At 44.2% G+C, this 18,002-nt stretch overlaps 2 protein-coding genes across 8 annotated transcripts in view; one reads left to right on the top strand and one right to left on the bottom strand.

Annotated features, from left to right (window-relative positions):
* Nucleotides 1–8,867, top strand: part of BTAF1 (B-TFIID TATA-box binding protein associated factor 1) — a 98,802-nt gene extending 89,935 nt beyond the window's left edge. For 2 of the 5 annotated variants that reach the window (XM_051823360.2, XM_051823362.2), the window contains 6 exons: nt 691–902; nt 1,583–1,742; nt 2,081–2,251; nt 2,837–2,976; nt 7,680–7,749; nt 8,640–8,867. In XM_051823360.2, the coding sequence (XP_051679320.2) occupies nt 691–902; nt 1,583–1,742; nt 2,081–2,251; nt 2,837–2,976; nt 7,680–7,749; nt 8,640–8,819 (933 nt within the window). In that variant the 3' untranslated portion in view covers nt 8,820–8,867. Of the gene's footprint in view, nt 1–690; nt 903–1,582; nt 1,743–2,080; nt 2,252–2,836; nt 5,092–7,088; nt 7,656–7,679 lie in introns of those variants that run through there. The other 3 variants (XM_070057621.1, XM_051823361.2, XM_008270199.4) reach the window with 3 other exon arrangements.
* Nucleotides 1–18,002, bottom strand: part of CPEB3 (cytoplasmic polyadenylation element binding protein 3) — a 276,322-nt gene that overhangs the window by 33,925 nt on the left and 224,395 nt on the right. The gene's annotated exons all lie outside the window — the stretch shown is intronic.

The raw sequence follows: 18,002 nt of genomic DNA, 5'->3' as shown, positions 1-18,002 counted from the left end.
GCAGAGGCTTCACTCGCTACGCTACAGCGCTGGCCCCTATTCAGATATACTTAATACAGCTAGTTACCTTTCAGGTTTGTGATATTAAATAACCTCCTGAAATGGTGAACACAGTGCTTTAAGCCTGAGCACCTAAATGAAAACTAGTTCCGGCCAGTGCCATGACTCACTTGGCTAATCCTCCGCCTGCAGTGCCGGCATCCTGGGTTCTAGTCCCTGTCAGGGCGCTAGATTCTGTCCCAGTTGCTCCTCTTCCAGTCTAGCTCTGTGCTGTGGCCCGGGAAGGCAGTGGAGGATGGCCCAAGTTCTTGTGCCCTGCACTGGCATGGGAGACCAGGAGGAAGCACCTGGCTCCTGACCTTGGATCAGTGCACTGCGCCAGCTGCAGCGGCCATTTGGGGGGTGAACCAATGGAAGGAAGACCTTTCTCTCTGTCTCTCTTTCTCTCACTATCTAACTCTGCCTGTCAAAGAAAAGAAAAGAAAAAAAAAAAAGAAAAGAAAAGAAAAAACAAGCAAGCAAGCAAGCAAGCTAGTTCCACAAACTGCAGATCACAGTCCCCAGTGCTAATCTGCTCTCCAGGTTTCAGCTATGACCTTTTCTTGCCACAGAAAGAACTACTTGTTAACAGGAAGAGTAGTTACCTGCTTTTATTAAACGCCTGTGTAATGTTTGTTGTTTCCTCCCAAGTTGCTGCTGGACTGTGGTTTGGGAAATGGTGGCACTTCCGAGAGTGGCACAGAGTCCGTTGTGGCCCAGCACAGGATACTGATCTTCTGTCAGCTGAAAAGCATGCTTGACATTGTGGAACATGATCTTCTCAAGCCACACTTGCCCTCTGTAACGTACTTGAGATTAGATGGCAGCATACCCCCTGGTCAGAGGCATTCCATTGTTTCCCGGTAAGTGGCTTCTAAAACTATCATCATAAATCAGTCTGTAATCAATACATTATTACTTACATGGCAGCTTGCCTCATGACTTATTTTCATTGGCTAACTCTCTGCAAATGTGTTTCTTATGCAACTCAACCCAAATAAATCCCCCTTTAAATATAGAACTTTAGAAATACAATTGAATGGTTTATTTGCACAGTAAGTGAAAAAACATGACTACATTAGGAAAAGCACTATGAAATGCTTTTGTTGCGGGGGAGGAGGGGTTACGGTGATAGGAAGCAAATGGCTTAAATCAAATCTCCTTCCTGATCCCGCCTCTGCTGAAAAGAAGTTGGAAGCTGGCCCATCTAGGAAGCAGGATCAATGAGTGCAGCTTCTTGAATATGGTCTTGCAAGTTCTGTTTTAAAAATCTCAGGGGTTGCCTTTTTTAAATGCAGATTTTTCGGTTCTGTCTCAAACCTGCTCACTTCAAGAGTGGGTATTTTTAATCAGCATCCCTAAGAGATTGTTAGGCATGATTCTACTAAAGAAGATGTTTTCAACTCACTCACTTCAACTCAGAGATGTCTGTCATGGATTTTTAAAGTCATGTTTTCTTTTGTACTCTTATTTTTATTAAATAGCTTATTTTATATAAGTCTTAGAAATTAACTGTCTGATTTTTTGATATCTATGTTTTTAGGTTCAACAATGATCCATCCATAGATGTTCTGTTACTTACAACTCATGTTGGTGGCCTGGGGCTTAACTTGACTGGCGCTGACACGGTGGTATTTGTGGAGCACGACTGGAATCCTATGCGAGATCTACAAGCCATGGACCGAGCACATCGCATTGGACAGGTAAAGTCACCTGTTTTCAGGTGTTAACTTGTGCACTGCCCAAAAAAGGAAGCCTAGGTTCAAACTCTTAGCCTGACCTTAATAATTGTTATGACCTTGGACAAATCTTTGAACTACTACTTCATGCATTAAATGAGATGGTTAGGCTAGGAAAACTTGGGTCATTGTCCATTCCTAATAATTCTGTGGCTTTTGGAAACATTTTGAGCTCCTGGAACCAGACAAGATGGAAATCAAGTCTTGATTAGGTAGTAGAAAATAGACTAAGCCCCTTGATTTGGTGAACCTCAAAGCTTATCAGTTTGTGCTATAGTTGCTTAACTGTTTTTCTCATTCAGAAACGTGTGGTTAATGTGTATCGACTGATAACCAGAGGAACGCTGGAAGAGAAAATAATGGGTTTGCAGAAATTCAAGATGAACATAGCAAATACTGTTATTAGCCAAGAGAATTCTAGTTTGCAGAGTATGGGGACTGATCAACTTCTTGATTTGTTTACTCTTGATAAGGTAAGGAGTTAAAACAATTTGTTTTCTGTTTAATAGGCTCACAGGCTTCCTGTGACTGCTAAGTGAAAGTATTAAAGGCAGCAACAAACGATACTCCTTTTTATATTCATTAGATAACCCTTTGTAGGAATTTTTGGTGCCCAGATGAAAGTCTTCAGCATACCAGGGGATGTTTTGGCGGTTATCTCTAGTGTCTTGCCTCAGGCTGCTTTTCCTTTTCTGCTGAAGACAGCTTCTCACTGCAGACTCTTGATGGGGGTTTCTAACGCTGCCTCCTGTTAATCTACCTTTTGATTTAGTCAATGTGTGTGTATGCAAACGTGTGTGTGTATTTTTGAAGTAAACAATGTGAAATCCACATATAGTTTTATAATAATACACATTTTCAGTCATCTTTCTTCAAGACTGGAGAGAGAATGAGCACTAGCACTATGAGAAAACCCTTTTGAGCTCACAAATTTTGTAGTAACTTGAATTGTTTAACTGTTGAATAAATACAGTGTTAGAAATAGGTGTGGTATTTTAAATAAACAATTTCTGAAGTTAGTGATCTCTCATTTTATCTTTTTACAATTGTTTTTTAAGGATGGCAAAACAGAAAAAGCTGACACCTCTACTTCTGGAAGAGCAAGTATGAAGTCAATTCTTGAAAATCTGAGTGATCTTTGGGATCAAGAGCAATATGATTCAGAATACAGCCTGGAAAATTTCATGCATTCTCTCAAGTAACTATCAAATACTGTAAATGCAATTGCTGCTAGTTCAGTTATATTTCTGCTGATATTCAGCAAATTTCTAAGTTTATGGTGAACTTTTAATCAATATGTAAATAGATCTGAAGAATATTCAGCATACCATTGGCTCTTGTTTCACTGGGGGGAACAAGTTAGTCTCAAATATTTGCACTGTATTAAATTTAAATATTAATGTGAAGTGGATTAAATTTTACATGCTGAATAGCTGCAGAGCAGAGGAACCAAGCCAGGTTCACATGTGCTACCAGGAGGTGTCCCACCAGGAACAAACCTCCCCTCCTTACAGAGTCACTTTGTACAGTATGATATCTGTGAGTACTTTAGTGTTCATGTACATTTTTCTTTTAAATAAAACTTGTTTTTATAATTGATAAAAGTCAGGGCTTTTATAAGAAAGCCTTAATGAGCCATAATTTTAAAAATACAAGAATAATGACTACAATATTGGTCAGTCTTAGGCAATGAATTGAACCAGGCCTTTGGTGGAAATCTTTATATATTTAATGCAGATGCATAGTGTTTTTGAAACTTTAACATCATTTTGTCAACTTTTAAAATATAGTATCAACTATTCTAAATACTGGTACTGGTATATTTAAGGCTACCATAACATCCTATTAAGAGGGTGTTTTTTTTTTAATTTATCTAATGGCTAGGTTATAGCCAGATTCAAAGAACATATGTACTCCATAGGTTTCAATCATATATATAATATATATATTTTGTAACTATGAACATACAGTTTTCCAGAAGTAGATTTTACACTGTTTAGAATTCCAAAACCTATGGTGAAGAGACTGTTTATTGTAGTAATGCATGACTGAAGCATAAAAGGGAGAAACAGTTCCTTTATATACACAAACATACATGAATATACATATCTGTATACACAAATCTACCCTAGCCTGTACCCAAAAGGTGCCCAGTATTGGCACTAAAATCATGTAGTTATACTGGGTAGCAATAATAGGGCATGAAACGGATTAGTGTTAGAAAGGTGAGTTCAATGGTAAGGGTTGGTATATGGATATAGATATGCATGTATGTATGTATATATAATTTTCTAAGTTTCACACGTAAATTAATACTTGCCTGTGTGCATACATATGTATGGAATATATTTGTGTATATATGTACAGGTAATAAACATACCTAAAGTTTGTGGCTGGCCATACACATAGGCTTTGGTTTAAAAACCATCAGACCTCAGCTGTACAATAACAGGTGTTTTGTTTAAATCATTAAAGTTAAACTGTTCTGCAGCACTTAGACATATGGACATTTGTCACATTTCAGTAGCTTTGACAACCATACTGTAACATTAAACCTAGCATTCCACAGGAGAATAAATATAAGGTTGAAGCTGTAAAATATATGCAACTGTGTGTTATTTGTAGAAAATGATCATTAAAACTCAAGCAAAAGATTAAAATTATTCAGATACAGAGGTTTTAAAATAGCTGCATTCTTCATTTGATTTTTGTACAGATTGTCAGAGACCAAAAGGAAACTCATGACTTCAAGTAGAACTTTCAGGATACTTGATTATTTATTTGCTAATTCCATAAACTAGTTATTTCACATAGCGTATAGCAATTAATATTTCCTGGAAATATGTAGAAGTGAATATATCATTATAGAGATAGGAAGGAGCAAAAGAATTGACATCAGAATAGTTGGTTTCCCTAATTTGAAAGGTTGGATAGAACTAAAGTCAGATAGTTAAGCAGTTAAATTTGAAAAGGATTTAATCCGAAAGTGTCTGTATTAGAAAGGCAAGAGTAGACAAAGTTATACTAGTTACCTGTGAGTGCAAAAAAATTTTTTAAAGTAACTTTTTGAGTTGGTGAAACACTAAATCACATTCCAGCTTTTCAAATATAGGAAAACATACAAATAGGTAAGAACTAACTCTCCCTTAATTTAGTGGTCCTGGTCATAGTAGTAATTCTTAAGAACAATGGAGATACTTGGAAAATAAAGAACTGCTGTCAATTTTATGGATTTGATGATATGATAGCTATTTTTTTAAGTATGGGATGTGGGAAATAAAGCAACCATGATAGAATGTTGATACTATTTTAAGTTGGGTAATTCTCTATTTTTTGTATGTTTATAATAGAAAATTTGAAACAGCCAAAATAATTATGAATTTAGAGATTACCAGTCTTATCAGTAGTGTTTGTTTCCTGTAGGAAAAATCTGTTTTCTGGGTTCTGGGTGTAGTTTGTTTCACACTCACTATAAATGTACTTATGTATTCCACACACATTCCTCCCAAAAAATTCTAGTTTTTTCAACAAGAGCGTGTCATAATGGTGACAAGAGTGAACATTACTGGTATTGGGACTAATGAAACTAGTACAGCTTTATTCCTTTGGGTGGTCTATATGAACTTTTAAAACTAAATAGTGGGTTGGGGCCAGCACAGTGGCATAGCAGGTAAAGCAGCTGCTCCACTTCTGATTCAGCTCCTTACTATCCTTGGGAAAGCAGTAGAAGATGGCCCAAGTCCTTGGGCCCCTGCACCCACGTGGGAGACCTGGAAGACGCTCCTGGCTGCATATCGGCCCAGCTCTGGCCGTTACGGCCAATTAGGGACTGAACCAGCGGCAGGAAGACCTCTCTCTACCTCTCCTTCTCTTACTCTTTCAAATAATCTTAAAAAAACTAGATAGTGGGGCCAACATTTTGGTTTAATGGATAAAGCAACCACCTGTGAAACTGGCTTTTTTTTATTGGAAAGATAGAATTAGAGACAGTGAAAGGGACTGACAGAGAGGTCTTTCTTCCGCTGGTTCACTCCCGAAATGGCCGCAACGGCCGGAGCTGTGCCAATCCAGAGCCAGGAGCCAGGAGTTCTTCCGGATCTCCCATGTGGGTGCAGGGTCCTAAGGACTTGGGCCATCTTCTACTGCTTTCTCAGGCCACAGCAGAGAGCTAGATTGGAAGAGGAGCAGCCAGGACTAGAACTGGCACCCATATGGGTGGCCAGCGCTGCAGGCAGAGGATTAACTACTGCAGCATGGTGCCGGTCCCGAAACTGGCATCCTTTATGGGTGCCGGTTCAAGGCTTGCCTGCTCCACTTTAAAAAAAAAATTTTATTTGAAAGAATGAGAGAGGGAGGTCTTCCATCTGCTGGTTCATAACCCCAGATGGCCGCAATGGCTGGAGTTGAGCTGATCTGAAGCCAGGAGCCAGAAAGTTCTTATATGGGTGCAAGGGCTCAAGGACTTGGGCCATCCTCCTCTGCTTTCCTAGGCACATTAGTAGGGAGCTGGTTCAGAAGTGGAGCAGCAGGGATTTGAACTGGCACCCATAAGGGATTCCAGCACTGCAGGCCAGGACTTTAACCCACTGCACCTCAGCACTGGCCCCATCTTGCTCCACTTCTGGTCCAGCTCCCTGCTAAAAGTCCTGGGAAAAGCAGTGGAAGATGGCCCAAGGGTTTGGACCTCTGCACCCATGTGGGAGATCCAGATTAAACTCCTGGCTTCTTTGTCTGTAACTCTACCTAATTAAAAAAAAAGAGAGAGAGAGAGAGAAAGGTCTTCCTTCCGTTGGTTTACTCCCCAGATGGCTGCTATGATCCGAAGCCAGGAGCCAGGTGCTTCCCTCCTGGCCTCCCATGCGGGTGCAGGACCCCAAGGACTTGAGCCATCCTCCACTGCCCTTCCGGGCCACAGCAGAGAGATAGACTGGAAGAGGAGCAACTGGGACTAGAACCAACACCCATATGTGCTGCCAGCGCCGCAGGCGGGGGATTAGCCAAGTGAGCCACAACACCAGCCCCACTCCTGGCTTCTTTGGATTAGCCCTGGCCATTACAGCCATCTGGAGAGTGAACCAGCAGATGGAAGATCTTTTTGGTTTTCTGGAGCTCTTTTAAATAGATATTAAAAAAAATAAAAACCACACTTCTAAACTAAATAGTGCAGTGAAACTATTTGAGAATGTTACCAGTTAGAGACAAAGAATTTGAAAGTAATAAGAATTTCATCACACTTGTAATCTAAATATTTAATCTTTGTATAATCTACCTCCTGTGATTATCCTGTTTCCTATCATAAATTGATTGCAGGAATATTTATTAAATGCTGGAGAACTCACTGTGAATAAATAAAGCAAAAATTAGAAAAGTTTGCTATTCACACAAAGCACTGTCTACTGCCATCTCCAAGGATGTAAAAATTGCCTCCTGTTTCAAGAAATAGTTACTTGAGTCTTTGATAAATTCACTCAAACTAGTGAGGTTCTGCATAAGATAGAAGCTGAGATCCTAATTCCCAATGAAGAGCAAGAGAGTTTCAGCCATAAAGTCACAAAAAGACCATGTATCAAGTATCAAGGGACCGGGAGTGTGGTGCAGTGGGTTTAGCTGAGCCTACCATGCTGCCTCCCAGTTGAAGTCCTGACTGCTCCACCTCTGATGCGGCTCCCTACTAAGGCACCTGGGAAGGCAACGGAAGAGAGTCCTCGTCCCTGGGCCCCTGCACCATGTGAGAGACCTGGTTGAAGCTCCAGGCTACTGGATTCAGCATGGCTCAGCCCTAGCCATGTGGCCATTTGGGGAATGAAGCAGCAGATGGAAGATCTCTCTCTTTCCTCTCTGTAACTCTGCCTCTCAAATAATAAATATTTATTTTAAAAAAATGTATTCAAATTTTACTAGGACAACCATCTATGAGCCTGGAAATGCAAATTCATCCAGGAGAAAGCAAAATTCCAGGCCTATACCACAGGTAAGTTTCAAGTCTGATTTTATGCTAAATGTTTACTATAGGAACCCCGAGTCAAGAAAATAAAATCAATTCTATCACCCGAGCAGAAGCAAATATAAAACTGTTTAGTAGGGACAGCGTCTGATAGCATCTCATAGGATTGCCATGGGGGCAAGATTAAGCCTTACACACATACAGTGTACAGGAGGAAGAGAGCAAATGCAGACGGGGTAATCGGAGAGACCAGGAAATAATATTAAAATATTTAGATATAAAAATATTAGAGAAGGTTGAAAAAGAGCCAGTAAATGGGAAATAATTACACAGTTTACAGAGAAAATCATTAATTGGGGTGATGTCCTTACAGAACCACCTATCATGGTAATCAAAAGATGAACCTGGAGCTGGGGCTGGTACTTTGGTGCAGGTTAAAGCCCCAGCCCTCAGCACCAGCATCCCATATGGGTGCCAGTTCCAGTCCCAGTTGTTCCACTTCTGATCCAGCTCCTTGCTAACGTGCCTAGGAAAGCAGTGGAGGATGGCTCAAGTCCTTGGGCCCCTGCAGCCACCTGGGAGACCTGGATGAAGCTTCTGGCTCCTGGCTTTGGATCAGCTCAGCTCTAATTGTGGCCATTTGGGGAGTGAACCATAGGTTGAAAGACCTAAGTCTCTCTTTAAAATAAATATTAAAAAAGATGAACTGATAGAAAATATGAAATGGCAAGCAGAAATGATAGAAAACAGAATGAAAGAAAAAATAGGATGTCTAGAAGGAAATAGAAGTAAGGGGAAAAGATACAGGAAGTCACCTTTGGGGGCGAGCCTTGTGGGTAAAGCTGCCACCTGTGATGCTGGCCTCCCACATGGGCACCAGTTCGAGTCAAGTCATGGCTGCTCCACTTCTGATCCAGCTCCCTGCTGATGTGCCTGGGAAAGCAGCAGAACATGGTCCCAGCGCTTGGACCCCTGCACCCACGTGGGAGACCCAGATGAAGCTCCTGACTTCAGCCTGGCCCAGCCCCAGTCATATGGGCCATTTGGGTAGTGAACCAGTGGATGGAAGATTCTTTCTGCCTTTCAACTTCAAGTAAATCTTTAAGAAAAAAAAATGCTTTAAAAAAAGTCACCTTAGACTTTTTTGCAGGGTCAAAGCTGCAAAAAAACCCAGCTCCCATCTGCTGACTCTACTTGCCTACAGTGTCTAGGACTGGTCCAGGCCAAAGTAGGGGGCCCAGCACCTGTCGGCCATATGGGTGGAGCATTTGAGTCCTCTCTCCTGCCTCCAAAGGTCTTGTACTAGTAAGAAGCTGGAGTCAGGCATCAGACACCGGCATTGTCGTCATAATGGCTAGGCTAAGTGCCTGCCCCAGGTCTGTCCTTTTTTTTTTTTTTTTGCATCCCCCTATTGTAATCAGGAAGTTCCCATCTCCAGCTTCAAAATCTATTCCAAATCAATTCACTTTTCTCCATGTCCACCATTAAAACTATAGTTCCCACTACCATTTTATTGCTACACTGCCTTTTTTTTTTTTTTTTTTTTTTGACAGGCAGAGTGGACAGAGAGAGAGAGAAAGGTCTTCCTTTGCCGTTGGTTCACCCTCCAATGGCCGCCGCGGCCGGTGCACCGCGCTGATCCGATGGCAGGAGCCAGGAGCCAGGTGCTTTTCCTGATCTCCCATGGGGTGCAGGGCCCAAGCACTTGGGCCATCCTCCACTGCACTCCCTGGCCACAGCAGAGGGCTGGCCTGGAAGGGGGGCAACCGGGACAGAATCCGGCGCCCCGACCGGGACTAGAACCCGGTGTGCCGGCGCCGCTAGGCGGAGGATTAGCCTAGTGAGCCGCGGCGCCGGCCGCTACACTGCTCTTCTAACTGGTCTTCCAAACCCTCTAATGGCTTCCTACACATTCAGACCACATCTAAACTCCCTACTCTGAGAAACCCTACTAGAGGTGGCTTCGGCCCATCTCTGATTCTCTCATCATATCCCACTATGCTCATCCCAACAGGTCAGGTCAGTGTTGCCTTTTTTCTGTATCTCAACAGAAAACCAGAAGTATTTCTACCTTGGTTTTGGTTCTTGTACAGCTGGGTGAATGGTGTCATAGAGATAAGGAAGACTGAAAAGAGCAAATTTCAGTTTGATGGGGTGGGGTAGATAGAACTTTTTTTTCCATGTTCCGTGTGAGATACTCAGTATGGAACCGAATGAAATCTCAACAGTAAATTCAAAAGTGTAAGAGATCTTCAAATAGTTTATGGGAAATGTGTATTATGAAAAAACTATATAGATTTCAAAGGTGTTTTTTTTTTTTAACCCAAACTTTTAATTCCATTTCACCATGAACTTTTTGAAGTCCCTTTGTGTAACTTGAGCAAAACAATACACTGTTTACGGCTGTGGAAGCACAATCCTACACAGGGTTATTTTTAAGAAAATTAGGTGACACCACCACATACGAGGTTTGCTCAGCATTTCCTGCCAGGGCCAGCATGGAGGAGGATACCAAGGCCGGCAGTTGGCATGGATGTGTTACAACAAGCAGCTTTGGGCAGAAAGTTATGAGTTGTAATACAGAGGAGGCGGTCATCATGACAGAAGATTCCACTCCCCAGAAGAGCACAGCAACTCTAAATGGATACACCATGCAAAATACATAAAGCAAACAAGGAAGAAGCTGCAAGAAGAAACAGACAACTCCAAACCCGTAGTGGGATTTTAACATACCTCTCTCAGTCAACAAGAGGACCAGAAGAAAAAAATTTACTAGTATATAGATGACTTTAATACTGTAGCAAATATGACTTTATGGACATATAACTCTAGAATACATTTTTCGAAGTTCATGGGTAACATTTACCAAAGTTTACATGCTAAGCCATAATGCCTTGCCTGACAAATTTCAAGAAACTGAAATAATACATAATATCCACTTTTTTCACTCCTATACAACAATCTGCTGGAACTTCTAGCTTGTACAATAAAGCAATAAAAACCAAAGAGGGCCCGGCGCTGTGGCCCAGTAGGTTAATCCTCTGCCATGCTGGCATCCCATATGGGCACCACTTCTAGTTCCAGCTGCTCCACTTCAGTCCAGCTCGCTGCTATGGCCTGGGAAAGCAGTAGAAAAAGGCCCAAGTCCTTGGGTCCCTGCACCCACGTGGGAGACTGGGAGAAAGCACCTGTCTCCTGGCTTCAGATCGGCGCAGCTCTGGCTGTTGCAGCCATTTGGGGAGTGAACCAACAGAAGAAAACCTCTCTCTCTCTCTACCTCTCACTGTAACTAACTTTCAAATAAAATAAAATCTTTAAAAAAGAAAAAAAAAGGCAGCATTGTGGCGAAGCAGTTACACGCAGCTTGGCCTGCCTACGTCCCTGAGCAGAGTGCTGGGTTCAGATTCCAGCTTCCTGTCCATGTGGGCCTGGGGACAGCAGGTGATGGCACAGTCTGCTACTTCCATGAGAGACCAAGCATAGGATTCCTGGCTCCCATTTGGCCTGACCCAGCCCTAACTATTGTAGGCATTTGGGGACTGAGCCAGTGGATGGGAGATTTTCTCTGCCTTTCAAACAAACTACTAAAAAGTTAAAAAACAATAAAGATTAGAAAACTGTGTTTAAAAACATGACTATGTAGAAAATTCCAAAGAATATACAAAAAGGCTACTAGTAATTAAGTGATTTAGCAAGTGCACAGTGCACAGGGTTAATTTAGAAACATCATCAGGTGGGCATTCGGCTTAGCAGTTAAGACAGTGTTTAAGATGCCTGTGGGGGGTGGCAGGGCGGTGCCGTGGTGCAGCAGGTTAATCCTCCACCTGCAGCACCGGCATCCCATATGGATGCTGGTTCCAGTCCCGGCCACTCCTCTTCCAATCCAGCTCTTTGCTGTGGCCTGGGAAGGCAATGGAAGATGGCTCAAGTCCTTGGGCCCCTGCACACACGTGGGAGACCCAGAAGAAGCTCCTGACTCCTGACTTCAGATCGGTGCAGCTGCAGCTGTGGCAGGCCTTTGGGGAGTGAACCAGTGGATAGAAGACCCTCTGTTTTACCCTCTCACTGTAACTCTACCTCTCAAAAATGTTTTTTTAAAAAGATGCTTGTGGAACCACGGAGCCCAGTGTCAAACCCTGTCACTCCACATGACATGTGGGCATCCCAAAAGCCTGTGCCTCCATTTGGTTGGGTTTGTTTTGATTTTTTTGAAAGGGTTCTTGATTTGTTTGAAAGAGTGTTGGAGGGAGAGAGAGACAGAGACCTTCCATCTACAACTTCGCTCCCCAAATGCCCACTATGCCAGGGCTGGACCAGCCGGGAAGTCCATCTGGCTCTCCTACATACCTGAGTCATCTGCTGCCACCCAAGTGTATGAGCAGGAAACTGGATCAGAAGTGGGGTAGCCAGGCCTTGACCCAGGCACTCGGACAGGGGATGTGGGTGTCCTGAGTCAACAGCTGTTCCAAATGCCTTTCCCCAGTTTTGGCTCTTTAGAAAGTAAGTAAACTCTGGGGCCAGCTTGTGGCGCAGTGCCTGCAATGCCAATATGCGGGTGCTGATTTGAGTCCTGGCTGCTCTACTTCCTATCCAGCTCCCTGGTGATGCATCTAGGGAAACAGTAGAATGGCCCAAGTGCATGGGCCACCCACATGGGAGACCTGGATGGAGTTCAGGGCTCCTGGCTCTGGCCTGGTCCAGCCCTGGCCATTGTGGCCATTTGGGGAGTGAACCAACAGCTAGAAGATTGATCTCACTAACTCACTTCTCAAATCTGTTTTAAAAAATAAGAAAATTACTGATAAGTATCTCCCATGAATATATATTGCAAAAACTCTGGCCGGCGCCACGGCTTACTTGGCTAATCCCCCGCCTGCGGCACCGGCACCCCAGGTTCTAGTCCTGGCTGGGGCTCCAGATTCTGTCCCGGTTGCTCCCCTTCCAGTCCAGCTCTCTGCTGTGGTCCAGGAAGGCAGTGGAGGATGGCCCACGTGCTTGGGCCCTGCACCCTCATGGGAGACCAGGAGGAAGCACCTGGCTCCTGGCTTCGGATCAGCGCAGCGCACTGGCCGCAGCATGCCAGCAGTGGCGGCCATTTGGGGGGTGAACCAGCGGAAAAGGAAGACCTTTCTCTTTTTCTCTCTCTCCCTCCCTCCCTATCTAACTCTGCCTGTCACACACACACACACACACACACACACACACAAACCTCTCAACAGCAAATTGTCCAAATATTTCTATCAAGAATTAATCCAGGGCCAGCACTGTGGCATAGCGGGTAAAGCCACCGCCTGCAGTGCCGGCATCCCATATGGACAACAGTTCAAGTCCCAGCTGCTCCACTTCTGATTCAGCTCCTTACTATCCTTGGGAAAGCAGTAGAAGATGGCCCAAGTCCTTGGGCCCCTGCACCCACATGGGAGACCGGGAAGAAGCTCCTGTCTTCGCATTAGCCCAGTTCCGGCCGTTGCAGCCATTCCCCAGTGAACCAGTGGGCGGAAGAGTGAGTGAGTCTGTCTGCCCCTCCCCGCCCCCCTCAATAAATTAAAAAAAAAAAAAATTACACATCATGCACAGGTGGGATTTATCCCAGGAAGTTAGGTGGGCTCAGCACTGAAAATCAGTTAATGTAAAGAGCAAAGAAAAATTAGTGGAGAAAAAGAAGTCTTTTCACCAAATGATGCTGGAAAATGGACATTACTACAGACACACACCAAAAGAAAAAGAATAATCTGGACATGCTACACCTTTCACAAAAACGAACTTCAAAATGGTTCACAGACCTAAGTGCAGAAACCAAAACCGGAACACTTCTGAAAAAGAACTTCTAGATGACTTCGAGTTTGGCGATGATTTTTTTTCCTTAAACACCAAAGGCGCTATCCGTCAATGAAGAAGCGGGTGAGGTGAATATCATTCAAATTAAAAACTCCTGCAAAAGATGCTACAAGCCACAAACTGGGAGAAAGCACCTGTGACACAAAGAACTTGTGTCCAAATCTTTCCGGAAACTGAAAAGCCAACAATAAGGAAACCCTAGATCCAACTGAAAACCAGACAAAAGATCTACAGAGCCACTTCGCCCAAGATGTGCAGACGGTGATGAGAGAAGATATGGGTCAAAATGATGCCATCCACGGAACACCTCTTAGAATGAAACCCACACACCGGCAACACCAAATGCAGAAAGGGCACAGAGTGGAAGGACTCATTGCCACTTTGTACCAAGACAGGTTGGCAGGTTTTTTTTTTAAGATTTTATTTATTTATTTGAGAGGTAGAGTTACAGTGAGAGTGAGAGTGAGAGAGAGAGAGAGAGAGAGAGAGAAAGGTCTTCGATCCGCTGGTTCACTCCCCAAATGGCCGCAACCGCCGGAGCTGCACCAATCCAGAGCCAGGAGCCAGGAGCCTCTTCCTGGTCTCCCAGGTGGGTGCAGGGACCCAAAGACTTGGGCCATCTTCTACTGCTTTCCCAGGCCATAGCAAGGAGCTGGACTGGAAGAGGAGCAGCCGGGACTAGAACCGCCGCCCGTACGGGATGCCGGCACTGCAGGTGGAGGATTAACCCACTGTGCCCCTGCACCGGCCCCTAGTTTGGCAGTTTCTTAGAAAGTCTACTTCCCCACAGAAAGTCTCACATTCCAGCAACCAGGCTCCTGTTTCCCCGAATGAACTCCAGATGCCCGCCCTAGGGCGTGATGTGGCACAGCAGGTCAAGCCGCTGCTTGTGCTGCCAGCAGCCCATATCCGAGTGCTGGTCTGACTCCCAGCTGCTCCACTTCCGATCCAGCTCCCTGCTACTGTGTCTGGGAAAGCAGCGGAAGATGGCCCAAGTGTCTGGGTCCCTGCCACCCATGTGCGAGACCTGGCTGGAGTCCCGGAACTGCTGTTTTCAGCCTGGCTCAGCCCCGGCTGTTGCAGGAATTTGGGGGGTGGGGGTGGGGGTGGGGGAGGTGAATCAGCAGTTGGAAGATCTCTTTCTCTGCCTCTGTCACTCTTCCAAATAAATATTTTTAGAAACCTTTTAAAAATTTATAAAAACATACAGTGCAAAGAGTAAACCCTAACCTGAACCATGGACTTTCGTTCATGACAATGTAGCAATGACAGAAGTGCTCAGTTCTAACAGACCTGCCACGGCTAATGCAAGCAGGGAAACTGGGGGAGAAGTGCTGAGGAGCTACGCAGTAACTACTGACCGAACAGCGTGCTGCACTCTCTGAGCTCTCTAAAATAGCTCTACAAAATCAAGTGATGTTTCCAAAAAGCCCCCATGATGATAAAAACAAACCCAAATAGAGACACTTGGGGCAGGCCTTGGGTCGCAGGGAGCGAAGCGTTGGCATCCCGTATCAGAGCAGCAGCGAGTCTTGCGAGCTGCCCGGCTGCCAACCCACACACCTAGGCAGGCAGCCGAAGACGGCCGAGTACCCAGGTCCCTGCCACCCCCGTGGGAGACCTGCGTGGAGTTCCTGACTCCTGGCTTTAGCCTGGCTCACCTCCAGCCATGGGGCCGTTTCAGCAGGGAATCAGCAGATGGAAGATCTCGCTTTCTCTCTCCATCTGTCTTTCAAATAAATAATCTTGAAAAATATATTTCACTGACAAGGATATACAAATGGCAAACACGTACATGAAAAAAAAAATGTTCATTATTATCCATTAGGGAGGGGGGAATGTTAGGAAACTGGCGCAGTTGGCCGCATGGCCCAGCTACCTGAGCCAGGCTCCACCCCCATCCTAATGGGATTGGCTGCTCCTGCTTCCCTGCCCGCCCTCAGGTGAAGTTTTAAAAGGGCCTGTTCCTGAACACGTGCTCTCTCGGTCCTTCTCTCCTGCTCTCTCTCTCAGTTCCTCTCTCCAGCCTCCTCCTCTGGTCTCTTGGCTCTGCTCCCCTCTCTCCTCTTCTCTGCTTTATCTTCTCTCCTTGCTAGCTCTTCTCCTCTCTGTCTCTCTCTCTTAACAGTCTCCCTCCCTTTTTTCCTTCGCTGCCCCTTCACTCCGGTCTGCAGGGTGTTCCCCAATAAACCCTTTCCCTTAAAAAAAAAAAAAAAAAAAAAAAAAGAAAGGCTAAAATCACAAAGAGGGACAACAACCAGAACTGGGTGGTTTCACCTGCTCTGGAAGTTTGTAGTTTTTTTTTTAAAAAAACTAAGCAGACATGGCCAGGGTGGGCATCTGGCAGAGCAGGTCAGACACTGCTCAGGACGCCTACATTCCATATCAGAGGGTCTGGGTTCAAGTTCAGCTTCTGCTTCTGATCCAGCCTCCTGATAATTAGGATAAGTAGGGATGATTCAGGTACTTAGGCCTGTGCTACACAGGTGGGAAACCCAGATTGAATTCCAGGCTGTTGTGCGCATTTGGGGGAGTGAACCAGCAGATGGACGCTCGCTCTCTCTCTCTGCCTATCAAATACAATGAAAATAAATTTTAAAATCTATAAAGATGAAATTACCAGGACCAGGCTTGTGGAGCGGTGGGTTAAGCCACACTTGTGCACCGGCTTTCCATGTCGCAGTGCTGGTTTGAGGCAAGGCTGCTCCACTTCCGGTCCAGCCCCGTACTAATGCACCTGGGAAGGCAGCAGAGCATGGCCCAAGTGCATGGGCCCCTGCAGCCACGTGGGAGATCCAGAGGGAGCTCCGGGCTCCTTGCTTTGGCCTTGCCCAGCTCTGGCCCTTGCAACCATTTGGGGAAGTGAACCAGCAGGTGGACGGTCTCTCACTCTCTGTCCCTCCCTGTCACTCTTTCAAATAAATCTTTAAAAAAAATTAAAAAGGCAAAGAAAAAAATAACCTTACCACTGTGTAACTGCAGTCTTCACAAATTTTCCCAAAAAAAAATGAAGACACGTTCACACAACAACCTGCATATGACTGTTTGTAGCAGCCTTATTTTTTTTTCTGGAGATAATTTTATTTTTGGTTTAAGCTCTCAGTAATTATTTTTATAGCATGTTTTCATTAATGTTAATACAGAAGAGAAACTTTTTGAAATGGGTTAAAGTTTTAAAAGATCATTATTTTATATGCCTCACATGTCCTTTGATTTGTTTCTAATACTCATTTAAGAATCACTGATGTTCTGTCAACACAGTGAGTATCGTTCATTTCAAATACTAAAGGCATAAGTCTATTCTAGTTGTCTTCAGTAAAACAACCATAAATGGGCAAATAATTAAACTTCTTAGGTGATATATCTTTTTGTCTTAGTGCAATTGGTAGTAGGATAGATAAAAGATTTTAGTTTTCATAACTGAAGTGCAACTTCTTCAATATTCTAATTTGAAATACAACCAAAAGAACCAAGTTAAAATCTGTAATTGAAGAGGAGTTTTTATTTAATGTCCTTAGACTCCATTAGTGGCTCAAAGAAAAGATTTAGCACAAGAGCCAAACCAGGGAAGAATAAGGGTAGAGGTGGAGGGAAACAATGCCATCATCTTCAAAAGGTCAGTTTATTTACAGGGAGAACTTCATGAAAATCCGCCTCTATTATATGTGTGTACCCAATCCTACAAAATAAGTTCAAGAAGCTTGAGCTATATCTAGAAAAATGGAGAAAAACTTGGTAAGGAGAAGAGGGGGGAATCATTTCAGGTGAGTATGAAGATAAGAGAGGAGAATGAGGAAGACAATACACTCAGGTTGCTCAGGGTACAGCGAGTGTGGTAGTTTATCTGGAACAGAAGTGCTACATGAATGATGCCGTAAACACCCACGTACATGTTTTCTGGTAGATGGGAATTATTTCCTCTTGGGTATGCAGGTGTGAAGTTGCTGGATCATATAGTATATGAAAGCTCCATCGCCAAGATAATGACAGACTGTTTTGCAAAATGTTTATACCCACTAGCAGTACTTAAGGAATCTTGTGCAGATCCACATCCTCTCAAGTGTATTGTTAGAACTGTAATCTTCTATCAAATGGGTGTACAATGGCATTTCACTATGTTCTTATTTCCATTTTCTTTTTTCTTTTTTTTTTTTTTTTGACAGGCAAAGTGGACAGTGAGAGGAGAGAGAGAGAGAGAGAGAGAGAGAGAGAGAAAGGTCTTCCTTTGCCGTTGGTTCACCCTCCAATGGCCGCCGCAGCTGGTGCGCTGCGGCTGGCGCACCGCACTGATCCAATGGCAGGAGCCAGGTGCTTCTCCTGGTCTCCCATGGGGTGCAGGGCCCAAGCACTTGGGCCATCCTCCACTGCACTCCCGGGCCACAGCAGAGAGCTGGCCTGGAAGAGGGGCAACCGGGACAGAATCCGGCGCCCCGACTGGGACT

The sequence above is a fragment of the Oryctolagus cuniculus genome, chromosome 15 (assembly GCF_964237555.1).
Source record: "Oryctolagus cuniculus chromosome 15, mOryCun1.1, whole genome shotgun sequence".
NCBI classification, from domain to species: domain Eukaryota; kingdom Metazoa; phylum Chordata; class Mammalia; order Lagomorpha; family Leporidae; genus Oryctolagus; species Oryctolagus cuniculus.
The sequence above is the reverse complement of the archived record's forward strand: the minus strand, read 5'-3'. Positions and strand labels throughout refer to the sequence as shown.